The sequence below is a fragment of the Mercenaria mercenaria genome, chromosome 2 (genome assembly GCF_021730395.1).
Source record: "Mercenaria mercenaria strain notata chromosome 2, MADL_Memer_1, whole genome shotgun sequence".
Lineage (NCBI taxonomy): Eukaryota > Metazoa > Mollusca > Bivalvia > Venerida > Veneridae > Mercenaria > Mercenaria mercenaria.
The window spans coordinates 8,379,295-8,393,571 of record NC_069362.1 but is presented as its reverse complement, the minus strand read 5'-3'; the positions used below and the strand labels follow the sequence as shown (position 1 = coordinate 8,393,571).

Sequence of the window (14,277 nt, the reverse complement as noted above, 5' to 3'; positions counted from 1 at the left end):
GTGCTTTAGGGACATTGGGGTAATTTTTTATGGAAACAGCACCTTTACAATTGATGCTGATGCAATTTTGACCCAACAGAAAAAGGGTTTATACATTTCTATCATGTTCAATATATTGATACAGTTTTTTTCACAGCCAACTCGTGCGTGTGAATCTGACATTCGTAATAACACCTGCCTTTGATACTAGCAATTGTTTTTTTTTATGCCTGATTGAACTTTGCAGCAACATCAATGTCATCAAAGTGAATTCTATCTTCATTTCAAAAGCTATTTATTGAATGAAGCAGCTAATTCGCCATTCTTGTATTTTATGCAACATATCCATGATTTAAAAACCAGAAGACTTGAAATTTTCAATCATGTTTAGCAAGGTATATTTATGATAGCACAAACAACATTCATGTTACAAAAACGTAATAATAATAGTCATTTTAGTGAGGTCAAATGATAACGAGCCGGTTAACTCTTTGATTAATGAATAATCTGAACTTGACGGCCAGATGTCTGCATTCTGGTCAGTTTACAGTCAGGCTTAGACGTCTTTTGTTCGTATAGCACCAATTAGAAGGTTTACCTGTTTAAAGTGCCATTTGCATGATATAATAAATTGCAAGTCTGGTATTCACAGCCTGTTACTGCCGTAGAATTAACTTAAATGTGCTGCAGAGTTATGATAGTATATAATCCACCAAGTTTTGAAAACATAAAATTGTAACGCGAGAAATCATTAATCTACATTTATGAAATGTCTGTTTCTTAATCAGCAGAATACAGTCTGGCCTTACGCTTCATTGAAGGTAATTTTTCATGTCCATGTTTTGAAATCATGGCCGGCATCGAAATCCTTCGCAAGTGAGGGAGCTTTTTGTTTTCATCAATAATTTTCTTTTCTACATTTTCCTTTAGGATTTCCAAAACATTTTTAATGTTATCACCGGTCTTGGCTGATATTGTTACAAATTTTTCTTCCCAATCAAAACACACTACTGACTCATCAAGAGCATTACCTTTGTTTTCATTTTTCAAGAGGTCACTCTTGTTGGCGACCACGAGAATAAAATAGTCATTGTCTTGCTTATATTCTTTGATTTCGTTAATCAAGAATTTAATATTTGCAAAGCTTTCCTGATTTTTGACAGAATACACAAGAAGAAATGCGTTGCCGGTTGTTATAGCCAAATGTCGCATGGCAGGGAATTCATGCGTACCGGACGTGTCCAGTATATCAATTTCCACTGCCATCGTATCGAATATAAGAACATGACGATGAAGTTCTTCAAGTGTCTCTTTGTGCTGTTCAGGAAAGTTTTCGTATAACAGCTGATTAATGATTGAAGTTTTTCCAACACCAGTTGATCCTAGGAAGACTACTCTATAATTCCGCCTTGGTGCTCTATGTCCTTCAAGTGGCATTCCTGTAAATTAGAAACTAGACTAGAACTTCTGGCATTTTAGAATATATAATATAAATATGATAGGTGCGGATTTAAAGTTTTGCAGGCAAGATTACGTTGTGACCCAGCGTCATCTTTGTGACAGTAATATTCCTGCTCTTGAGTTTATCAGAAAGGAAAGTATGAGAAAGATCTGCATGATTTGAATAGACATCGTTTGACACTATAGGTCCATGTCGAGCCAGGTTGGTGTCCTTTCGGGATATCATGTGATGTATCTACGGCATGATATTCAATGACAGTAGTATTGTAATATCTAAATTTTACGTTTCTGTGTTTGTAAACAAAGTTCTTTTGCAGTCTTCAAGCTTTTCCAAACTAAAGTGGTACAAAAATGTAGAAAGGGGTTCCATTACAAAAACGTCAATCCTCGACTGGGTCAAACGGACGTGAAGTTTGACATTAAAGAGTTCTAGGTATCGAGTTTCAACTGTATATAAATCCATAACTAATTAAAATCTAAACGGTGCAACAACATATTCTTACTCAGAGACTGACACACTATGATACTGGCAATAACTATAATTACAATCTGAAACCGATAATTAAAATTGGAGAACAAAATACATTTCCATTTCTAATTACAGCAGGTTTAAATGAAATGTATTTACATAATACATGTTCTGCTAAAGGTAAACGAAATATGTAAAATGTAGAATCGGAAACTGTACTACCGCAAAACACTTTTATTGACAATTTCATTTCTTATACTTTGATAAGCTCTAACATGGCAATGGATGCATCTTATTTCTATGTTAAGTATTAACCCATGGCTGGTATTCGCCGAAGAGTCGTAATTACTATATGTCGTGAGAATAAAAAGTCGACCACACCCCCATCAAGGTCACATAGATCTGTCAAATAAACATGCCGAAAAGGGGAAGTCTTGGAATTAAAACTAATGCTTCATTTGATTAAAAAGATTGCTCATTCCATTAAAATATTTAAAATTCTTGCTAACAAACTGGTGCAAGGGAAAAAGCTGTCTTAAGGACCTAAATTAGCTAATTAATTATGCTTAGCAAATGAAATAGTCAAGAAAATAGCGTCCTCACCTGCTATATCCGGATGAAAAACAATTTTATTTTCAGTACTTGTCTCCCGGTAAACTTTGAAATATATTCCTTCAATTTAAAAGTTTTGAAAATTAGCGTGACTTGAATCTATACAATGAATAAAATTTCGTAAAACCATAAAACATTTTTTTTGTTTACTTTAAAGTCAAATTATTAAACGTGAACACCATATCTTACACTTTAACTAGTGGCTATGCAGCTCTAAATATTACATCTGATGTTTAATCGGTAAAAGATATTTCCATCTTACACCAAAACTAACGATCTTACAATGAAACTTAGACGTTTTCTCTGTATATTATTATGTATACAAGAAATGTTAAATAAATATATGTAATAAAATCAAACGTGTTGCTACCTGTATCAATTATTTCACAATAGAATCTGAAACTTTTGAAAGTACATCATACACTATGTAGGCATGCGTGATTTACAAATTATTACTTGTCTTGACAAATGTTGCAGTATTGAGAATCAGTTGCACCATTGATATGTCGGGGGAAAGCTTTAAATATTATATCGACAGGCGATATCAACGTTGTTAATCAACTTTCATGCATTGTTTCTAAATAAAACATACACGCTTCACACCCAAGACATAACGACAGCTGTACAATATTTCAATATGTATTAACTGCACAAATAGAGGCGCTATATTTTCAGAAAAGTCGTAATACAAATCTAACTTGAAAAGCACATAAAACCATACTTGTACCAAGACGTGGCCAGTTAACTTTAAGCCAGTTGCTACATAAATATTTTGTGAGATCTTTACCAGTTTACATTGGCCTTTAAGTTATTTAGCAGCATATATTTACATCGTGTACAAATAAAAAAAGTCACTCTACTATCGTGCTAACATCTTGTCGATATTGAACATCTAATTACAAAATGTACAAAGGGAAAGAACAAAAACGATACGAAATTTGAGGCCACCATTTTACGGTCTTATTAAATGTACAGTTTTATAAATAAATGTTAAATGTAAAAATCTGGAAACTCCATAGGTCGCCTAACACGACAAGTGAGTGAGTGAGTTGGGTTTTACGGCGAATCGACACAAAATGGTCATATATCGCCGAGAAGATTTATTTATTTATTTGGAATTTACGGCGCACCAACACAGTATAGGCTATATGGCGCCAAACAGGACTACCACATGGGGCTCGCCGAGAAGATGTTATACTGAAAACGCCAACTGTAAAGCATACCTTAAATCATTTATGTAAACATGTAAAGCATGTCTTAAATCATTTATGTAAAAATGTAAAGCATATCTAAAATTATTTATGTAAAAATGTATAAACGTTGGTGTTAAAATATCAGCTGCAAACATAATAATATTGCAAAAGATGTGAATAAAAATATGAAATGTTCAGATTTTTTTGATAAACTCCTATCTGCTTTAAAAACGATAAAATATTTCCGACTGAAACTTTTCCAAATAACTCTTTCAAAGATTGAACGTCATAGTATATACTGCGTTGTGGAGCAAAGTCCACACAGTCGATTAAAACATGTTTAATAGGGAGCGGTGTTTGACATGGTACACATTCGGGTTGATCTTCTTTATTCAAAAAACGACAGAAATGAATGTTCACGTACTCTGTCCCCGGGCTGAACAAAATTCAACATTTGCACATGTAACAAAAAGGCATCCTGGTGTGTTCATACGGCAGTGTATACATGGAGCCTTCTATGATTTAATGAAAACGATTCCGTAAAAAATGGCGTATGATCCCCACTTCAAATAATGGCGTTGCCCTTAACGAGAAAGAAATGAGCAGAATTAAACAAACTGGAGTTAAGTGAAGGGATTAAAGGTTATGGAGCTTGCATATCGTGGATACTGCCAAAAGATCTTCTTCATAGTACATACTAAAAATGTAACAATAAAACGTTTCAAATATGATATTCAGTAAGATGGTGTTGCTTTTAACGTATGTAACCTACTTCTAAATTTTGTGTTTTAAACGGAAGTAGTACTTAGCCTAGTAATTTAAATATATGAAAAAGTCGACCTGGTAAGCAATGAACACATTATTTTCTTGTAAGAATAGTTATTATTAGTGTTTCAGTCTTTAGCACTAAATAATGAAAAGTTCTGCAATTACGGGTAGTATGTTAAACAGACTGTTTTGAAAGATGCGCTTTCGATCCTTAAAATATTCAATCACAAGTTGTGCATGTCTTGTTAATAGAGACCACAATATTAAGCAACTTTGGAAAAGACATACAAGCAGTTTTTACATAATTCATGTCGAACAGCTGCCGTTGCCGAATCAATGGCCTCGTATCGCTTGCCCTTCACCGAAAAATTCTTCACGTGAGGTATCTAATAAGGTTATCTAAAGTGATCTTAGTGACCTTTTCTCCGTCAAAGGTTTAGGGGAAATAGTAGGATTAGATGATTGTTAATCCTACTTTCCCATAAATACATCTGTTCCGACCGATATGTGAAGGGAACATTAGATCGCCGGTATACAGGCCAATTTTGTTTAGGTACTTTATTCACTTTTTCTGTTGATGAATTGCTAGTTGAACTGTTAGTACGTTGTGGTTGTGGTTTGTACCTAGGTATCTTTTGTATTTAAGTTGAGATAGCTTTAAGGTTTTTTTCCACGTAATTTTAGGTTGTTTTCTTGTTACTGAAATTGGAGTGTCCACGCTTTGGGTATTCTGTGGATCCGTTTGAGTGGACATATCATACACCGGTTTGTTTTTCTCGATATAGATTCAGTTATTGATGAAGTTCTGTGAGTGTCGGTGGCTGCGTTGCATCATGATATCCAGTAACTTTGACATGGAATGCATCCGTTTTGATCTTCCAACTGTAGCAGTCACTTATTTAGCATAGCTCGCCGCAATTAACACACCACATGTAACGAGTGCAGGTAATATGTTCAAGTGAATAACCATTATGGTGTTTTGGACAAGTGCACTCTCCATTGCACCTTAAAGCAATTATGACACGTAGATGTATATTTTTACTTTTCGTGACTCACGTAAATATTCCGGACTTGTGGGATATTTTTATGCGATGTAAATACGAAACGAATTAGATGCACGATATAGTAGTAGATTTTAGCTTTACCTAGATTCCCTAGGGCTTAACTTGACTAGACGAATGAGTGTATCGGGCCAATACGACTTACAGAGACCGTGTATATTGCATGAAAGACCAAAGGCTAACACCTTGAAAATGAGATGCACCCTTAAAAACAAACATGCATCACCATGCGAGGTGCTTAAAGGCACCTTAACATACAGGACCCCAGTCCCTATATTGCAAGAGGCAAGTACATGTTGAATGTAACGGGAAAAGGGCACCTTAACATACAGCACCCCAGTCCCTTGATTGCAAGAGGCAAGTACATGTAGAATGTAATGCGAACAAGACTAATGCAACATGCTATAAAATATGATTTTAACACAATACTGAAAATCGTAAAATCGCGGTACTGTGAAACAGCCTTATATATATTTTTTATAACAGTTTCTAAACATTAAATGCAGATATGTACATTTCTAGACACTAGCTTTCAATGCATCGAATCATTACGACAACTTATGGTTCCTAAAAACAACAGCTGTTTCCTCTATAGATGTATCAATATTACTATTCTTTACAGAAAGATTATCTGTGTCATACAATGATTCGCATTATCTTCCAGAAGAAACAGATGTCCAAAGTCAAAGTTCAATATAAAAATTTCATAAGTTGCACCAATGTAAACATATAAACTTTATGGATAGGCCTGTCATTAATATATGCATATGTTTATAAAGATAAAGTAGAGGCACGTCCTTTTTTTAGCGGATTAGCCGTAATATTAAGTTAAAATTGTATTACAATATTGTGATTACGAAACATAGACCGTATGCAAGTGCATATCTTACTCGTCTGTCTGGTTTTTCTTGCTCTGTATTTATTTGTTTCATATACATGTATTGTTGTGAAACTGTTAAATACGCCCGTGAAACTGACCATATTATTTCATCACATGCATCGATGTGCGGCAACCATTGAAGTTGTTGTCCGATCTCCAACTTGAGAGGGTCTTACTCATTGTCCTCCACATTAAGTTAGTGTTATGGACATAATATCTAAATTTGATAATTACCATGAATTTACCAACAGTTTCGTTTGAGTTTTGGCCCTTCATTTACTAAATTTGCGAGATTTGACCGTGTAAGCTGTCTAACATCAGACATGTGCGTTCAAAGCTCACTAAACTTGGTCACAATGTTTACAAGCGTATAATCTCGGCCATGGTCGAGAACTATCCGGACTGTTACAATGGTTCTAGTGTTGTGGCATTGAGTAGAAAAAGATTGTGAATGTTGTGCCTGTTCTTTCAACTTGAACAGTTCTTCCCTGTCTTCACCAGAATTTGTCAATTTTTATGGTCATAATATCTATTTACCCTTTTTGATAAAATCTGGATATTTGCAGTCTTTCTAGAGTTACTGCCCTTGATATAATTGAAACCGCGATATTTGACAGGTCCGCTGTCTAAATTGAGCAGTCATGCAACGTTCACGAAACTTGGTCACAATAATTATGGGATTAATATCTAAAGTAAAATCCATAAATAGCCAGACAACCCCAGTCACGCTCGAGTTAAAATTCCGATATTTCGGTAACTAAAGTATTCTTATCCATTGCTCACCAAACGTATTCAGAATGATTAGGCATACAATCTTGGCCAACTAGATAATCTTTGCCGCCCTGAAGTTATGACCCTTGAAGAAGTCGAAATTGAGAAAATTGACAAGTCTATTCACAGTATTCAGTAAATAGAGTATTTTACACGTCAGCGGGCGCATATTTTGAGTTTGGCATAGTGTACTGCACAATATATATTTCAAATATTCAGTCATCAGCTCTCCAGTATTTAAGTCTGGTAGCATTACCTATCGTTACAATCGTGCCAGTCGCTTTTAAATGAAAATACAGCTCTATGGTGTAAATGGTTAGATCGAATACAGTTATAGTTGGAACGGGATACTTTCAAGTTCAAAATAAGGATGATTAACTTTACAGGTGGTGCGATTGTTTTGTGGTTATTTTTCGTATCAAGCTATATTTGCACGTGTTAAATTTGCTAAAAAATGTAGATAAAATGTGTTAATAAAAATAACACCCCTCGTGTTATTCATATTGTTTTGCTACGAATGAATATATGGCAAGAAAATGTGTGTGTGTTCAGGTTTAACGTCTTTTTCAACAATTTTTCAGTCATATAAACGACGGTGTCTACTTGTAGCAGTGAGCACAATGTCAACTTTATAGTGCTGCCTCACTGGAATATCACGCCGTAGACACGTGGCATGATACCCCACCCAGTCACATTATACTAACACCAGTCCTAGCCCTATCCTCTTAATACTGACCGCCAAGCGAGGAAGCTACTAGTACCATTTTTTACGTCTTTGGTATAACGCGGCCGGGATCGAACCCACGACCTCCCGCACTCAAAGCGGACGCTCTTCCACTAGGCTACCGAGGCGGCTTTAAAAATAATACCAGAATAATAGGTAGACGAAAATTTTTTAAACCAATTCGCATTATTTAATTAATACCAGAATAATAGGTAGACGAAAACTTTTAAACAAATTCGCATTATTTAGTTCTTCCACACTGTTCTGAAACGTGGTGATAAACGCGATGGCTAAAGTTATGAGATAAGATTATTTTGTAAATTATGGACGTCATGATCCCAAAGGACCAGAAAATATAACAATAGTCGGTATACCTCGAAAAACGGGTTTGTATTCTCTCATGGGCCGCTGTAGCTAAATAACTTTTACCTGTCCGTTTTTAAGAAACAACGTTAAAAACCAAGCCAAGGATAAATATCTAACAGGGAATGCCATGTTCCATTTACGCAGCTTCCTCAGTCTAATAATGGAGACATTTTAAAAGAAGAATATAACCTTTCAATTATTTGGAGTGAGTGAGTGAGTGAGTTGGGTTTTACGGCGAATCGACACAAAATGGTCATATATCGCCGAGAAGAAGTCATATTGCAAACGCCAACTGTAAAGCCTAAACATTGATGCTAAAAACATCCATGTAAAAATGTAAATTTGGAAGATATCAAACTTATCTAACCTATCTATATGATTGATACTTATAAAGATGTTTAAGTATGACTTCTTTTCCTGAGATATCCTCATGGTGATATTACGAGCAACAAATTGCGAGTTGATGCTTTATAATCCGCGTAAGATGGTAACATATGTCTTACATAATCTTAGTTAATGCGAAACGACCTGGTTAACGCCATATGTTTCATTGTAGTGCGTTATTGATCAAGGCTACCTGTATCGTTTATGATATAGGAATATCTTGTAAAATGTATCGTATCGAAATAATTACTGTGTCGATAAAACATGCCCAAGGGCGTGTAAATAACGTGATTTGCTATAATTTAACAGTGAGCATAGCCATACGTCTATGGCAAGCCAATTGTCCAATAATTACGAGAACCCCGGTTCACGGTCGAAAAACTAGGATTAACGATCGATAAACTAGGTTTTTCGAACGTAAAACTAGGTTTTTCAAATACTAACCTATATTTTCGAGTGAAAACATCAGATACCGGGCGTAAACCATAGTTTACGCTCGTGAACCCAGGTTTACGTTCGATAAACTAGGTTTCTCGATTGAACTATGAATTTCGGTATTTATCCTATGTTTACGACCGTAAACTTGGGTTTACGAAAGTGAACCTACGTTTACGAGCGTGAACTATGGTTTACGACGTTATCCTATGTTTTCGCTCGAAAAAATAGGTTATTATTTGAAAAACCTGGTTTTACGTTTGAAAAACCTGGTTTATCGGATGTAAACCTAAGTTCATGCTCGTAAACCCAAGTTCACGTTCGTAAACATAGGTTCACGCTCGAAAATATAGAGGTTCAGGTCCGTAAACTATGGTTCACGGTCGTAAACATAGGTTCACGTCCGTAAACATAGGTTCATGGCCGTAAACCCATGTTCACGCCCGAAATTCATTGTTGATTCTATACTCCTAATATATCGACCGTAAACCATGGTTTACGTTTGATAAACTAGATTTCTCGATTGAACTACGAGTTTCGGTCGTTATCCTATGTTTACGATCGTTATCCTATGTTTACGACCGTGAACTGGGGGTTTACATATCGTGAACCTACTTTAACGAGCGTGACATATGGTTCATGGCGTTATCCTATGTTTTCGCTCGAAAATATAGGTTAGTATTCGAAAAACCTAGTTTTACGTTCGAAAAACCTAGTTTATCGATCGTTAATCCTAGTTTTTCGACCGTGAACTAGGGTTCACGTAATAATTGGACAATTGGCTTGCCATATAGTTACAAATCGATAAACACGGTTTTAGAAGGTAAACTGTAGTTCACGGCCGTAAACCTAGGTTCACGCTTGTAAATATAGGTTCACAACCGTAAACATAGGTTTACGGCCGAAATTGATAGTTGATTTCATAATCCTAGTATATCAATCGTAAGCCATGGTTTACGTTCGATAAACTAGGTTTTTCGATTGAACTATGAATTTCGGTCGTTATCCTATGTTTACGACCGTAAATTTGGGTTTACGAACGTAAACCTAAGTTTACGAGCGTGAACAATGGTTGACGAAGTTATCCTATGTTTTCGCTCGAAAAAATAGGTTAGTATTTGAAAAACCTGGTTTTACGTTTGAAAAACCTGGTTTATCGAACGTAAACCTAAGTTCACGCTCGTAAACCCAAGTTCACGTTCGTAAACATAGGTTAACGCTCGAAAATATAGGTTCAGGTCCGTAAACTATGGTTCACGGTCATAAACATAGGTTCATGGCCGTAAAACCATGTTCACGCCCGAAATTCATTGTTGATTCTATAATCCTAATATATCGACCGTAAACCATGGTTTACGTTTGATAAACTAGATTTCTCGATTGAACTATGAGTTTCAGTCGTTATCCTATGTTTACGATCGTTATCCTATGTTTACGCTCGTAAACCCCGGTTCACGCTCGTAAACCATAGTTTACGAACGTGAACCTATGTTTACGACCGTGAACTGGGGTTTACAATCGTGAACCTACATTTACGAGCGTGAACTATGGTTCACGGCGTTATCCTATGTTTTCGCTCGAAAATATAGGTTAGTATTCAAAACACCTAGTTTATCGATCGTTAATCCTAATTTTTCGACCGTGAACTAGGGTTCACGTAATTATTGGACAATTGGCTTGCCATATTCGTCATGTTCAACTACGAGGACATGTTCATATCGTGCCTTCCAGCTATGATAAACACGTTAGCTTTCTTTTTCATCTTGATGCATTTCAAGGACAAGTGTATTTTTAGCTCACCTGAGAACGAAGTGCTCAATGTGAGCTACTGTGACCTGTGAGCTACTGTGACCTGTCACTGTCCTAGCTCACTTGATTAATGTGAGCTATCGTGACCGGTCATTGTCCACCGTCCGTCATTCGCCGTCAACATTTGCCTTGTTAACACTCATTTATGATCCTGTCTTCATGTGCAGTATGAATTATTAAACTGGCATTCCCAAATATATCTAATATTGTATCCTTGTTGCTGTAAAACATCAAATCTTTTAAATGTATTTTTGTACAATGTTTCCATTGTTTGCATTGAATACGGATTTTTTGTTTCTCTTTTGGGATAACATTCTTTACATCCATGCGTCCAACAGCCTAAGAACTCATACACTGTTTTTCTTTCCTTGTCAAACCCGTCGACAAAGTATGGACCTATTTGTTGTTCACCACCATTCAAAGCATGCTGGATTTTTGTATCATGTTTATACGCTATACCTTGTATCCACCGTATAGCTTTGATTGAGTATCGTGTTTTGTTTGGATACCCTGCATCTGATATGATACCAAAGCTGTTTTCTGGCATAGAATTTTTTCGCCAGGCTTTGTTACAGGCTTGTGCTAAGGTACATGCCTCAAGGAAGGGGTCTATTTGATCACTGCTCATTAACTGGTATCGAAACTCACCACACCCACGTCTTAAAATGTCTACATCTGATCTACAATATTTCTCCATTTCTTTTTGAAAGTCAAATATCTCTTCATTTTTTATCTTCTCATTATACCATTTTAAAAAGTATTTTCGTGATTCTGGTTTCATACTTCCAGGTTTATAATACTCTAAGGGTAAGTATGGACCTACGTATTCCTGAAATTCGTGGGTGTTAGCCCAAAAAGGAAACCATCCTTTTGCCATTTCAGTAAGTCCAAATGTTTTAGGGAATGATGCTAGTGGCATACTAATAAAGCTCATAGAATCGATTAAACGAACTCCATGAGCTTCCATCATGATAATCTTACTTCCATTCATTATAAGTTTTGGTTTAACTGTACCGTGTGTAACGAGATACCTGAGAATAAATTGTGCATCATAACCCTGGGCGTTATGGGCAATAACCGTCGCACCTTTATGTATGGGGTTAAATAACCATGTACAAAAGCTAGATAACGTATGATCACCGCGAAAAATAACTTCCCTCCCTCCTGGGACTTCATCGCACCGCATGCAACATTCACTGAGCGGTTTTCTAATACAATCACCGCATGCCCGCTGTGCAACACAGAAATTTGGGATATGTTCTCCAGTGTCAAATCGACATTCAAAATCATAAAAAATAAAAGGGACATCTGGGAGTTCCTCTTTTTTAGGGGATGTATATTTTGGGATATAACAATCATGACTTGGCTCAACAATCTTTTTACAATATTTACATTTTTTAACACCTGCACAAAGATGATTTTTCCTTGTGCCTACTACAATCTGACCGCATGTTTTACAAACCCAAACAGATTTACAAATATTCTTTTTACTTTTGCCTTGCATGTCTTTGTGTTTCTGAAAACATTCCGCGCTACGAAACCAACGGTAACATTCTTTACATTGTACACTTACTCCTTTTTCACATATATTGCTTGAATAACAATCACAAATATGATTACATTTATGCTGCTCTTTACATTTATATCCAACACCACAGTATTCACAATAATAACTATACCCTAAAAATCCTTTTATTGAAATAATGGTGTCAAAATGTCCGCTGTGAAAATAAACATGAACTACTTTACTTTGTTTTGTCATTTTGGGTGCAGTAAATAACAAGTCACTTTTCGCATGCTGAGCGTGAATTTTAATAATATACTCAGGATACAGTGTATCCTGTATCTTCTGATACTCCTCTATACCACAGGCCTGGTTGTATTTAATCCCAACACTGTCAAGTAATGTTTGCGCTTCTCTCTCTTGTAACTTTAATTTGGATTTACGTATCGCATTCCATCGTTTTTTCCATTCATTACTGTCTGATTTTTGTGCGTAACACATTCCTACAACTATGGAACGTGCTAAACACATACTGTCATCAGAATTATCGATCTGAAAATAGGAAAAATTATTTTCAGATACAAGTCTTATGAAAAATGTTAGCAGGTAACATCTTTTTAAGAAATATTTTTCATTGAGAAAAAAACTTACCTGTATGATACTCCGCTTTAGTTTGGTCATATGTTCAATACTGACATGCGAACCGTAGTGCATATTTCGTCGAGACTTGCTGGATCCTTCTGGCATTGATATGTGTGTAATTTCAGCTTGCATTTGTCCATCATGAATTTTAAATTCCTCATTACTCTGTACAACTCGTTCAATTTCATTTAACAGTGTTTCACCTGTCACATTACTAACATCATCAAACGGGACGTGTATACCTAAATTTAATTTAGGATGTGTTATAGAAATTCGAACCTTGTCCCGAGGCATAGCATTGCAACGGTCTTTCATTTCATGCACCATGCTATTAAATAAATCATGCGTAAATTCAAAAGGTTTATCATAGCTTCTGAAAGTCACATCATACACTTTACTTTGAGTTTTAAATTTTCTTGATTTCCTTTCCATCCTTTCTTTGATATTATAATAATTACTGACAAGTTCTTCACGTTTTTCATTGTGCTTCATTTGTCTAGATTCATGTTGTTTCTCTTTTAATTTTTGACGTCTTTCTTTTCTACCCGTCAGTATTATTTTCTTTTTACTAAGTGATAATCTGTGCTTTTTTAAATTATACTTTTCATCATCGTCTGATTCTGAACTAGATTCATCACTAGATGACGAATCTGAATAAGGCACAAGTTTCCGAGACATATTTACTATATAGTGATAAATTATATATCACACATTTAAGTTCACTCAACATTATGATTTTATAATACGATGTCTCACTCTTTTATACCCACGAAAATTTAAAAGACCGCCCACAACCTCCAGGGCCTATAAAAGAAACTTACCCAGGTATTTTTCATCAGTTCCAGTCTGAACTTCAAACATGGAAAACGCACCTATCTACACCCAGGCAGATCCTAGAGTAGAAAAGGTTACTGATTCAGCAAGTATTTACTATCAACAACCAAAGGATGTTCTGATTAAGAAGATAAAAACGCACATGAATGCAGTTAATGAAATTATTTCAAATTACGACAGTAATGCATGCTATAAATGTCACCAGCCAGGACATTATGCGAGTAACTGCCCTCAACGTAAAGCGGTAAAACAGGATCTCTACAAAAATGTAATTTGCTACAGATGTGAAAAAAAGGGACATTACGCAAACAAGTGTCCAACTCTTCAGTCAGGAGGCAGTAATAAAGAGAGCGAATCACCGGCTACTTCAGGCGTAGAAAGTATA

General features: G+C 35.7%; 2 protein-coding genes across 2 annotated transcripts; both read right to left on the bottom strand.

Annotated features, from left to right (window-relative positions):
• Positions 1–282: 282 nt before the first annotated feature.
• LOC123562551 (ras-related protein Rap-2a-like) lies at positions 283–2,884 on the bottom strand. The gene is made up of 2 exons (XM_045355180.2): positions 2,513–2,884; positions 283–1,418 (listed from the first exon to the last, which is right to left on the bottom strand). The coding sequence occupies exon 2, from the start codon at positions 1,414–1,416 to the stop codon at positions 760–762; it is 657 nt and encodes a 218-aa protein (XP_045211115.1). The 5' UTR covers positions 1,417–1,418; positions 2,513–2,884; the 3' UTR covers positions 283–759.
• Positions 2,885–11,069: 8,185 nt separating this feature from the next.
• On the bottom strand, positions 11,070–13,736 carry LOC123561948 (uncharacterized). The gene is made up of 2 exons (XM_045354609.2): positions 13,068–13,736; positions 11,070–12,968 (listed from the first exon to the last, which is right to left on the bottom strand). The coding sequence occupies exons 1-2, from the start codon at positions 13,734–13,736 to the stop codon at positions 11,070–11,072; spliced, it is 2,568 nt and encodes an 855-aa protein (XP_045210544.2).
• Between the last annotated feature and the right edge of the window lie 541 nt (positions 13,737–14,277).

Bases quoted from the DNA above. Each gene is read 5' to 3' on its own strand.
- LOC123562551 (XM_045355180.2), bottom strand. From the start codon at position 1,416: ATGCCACTTGAAGGACATAGAGCACCAAGGCGGAATTATAGAGTAGTC.
- LOC123561948 (XM_045354609.2), bottom strand. From the start codon at position 13,736: ATGTCTCGGAAACTTGTGCCTTATTCAGATTCGTCATCTAGTGATGAA. The intron at 12,969-13,067 runs GTAAGTTTTTTT...TCCTATTTTCAG, and splicing joins TAAAGCGGAGTATCATACAG to ATCGATAATTCTGATGACAG.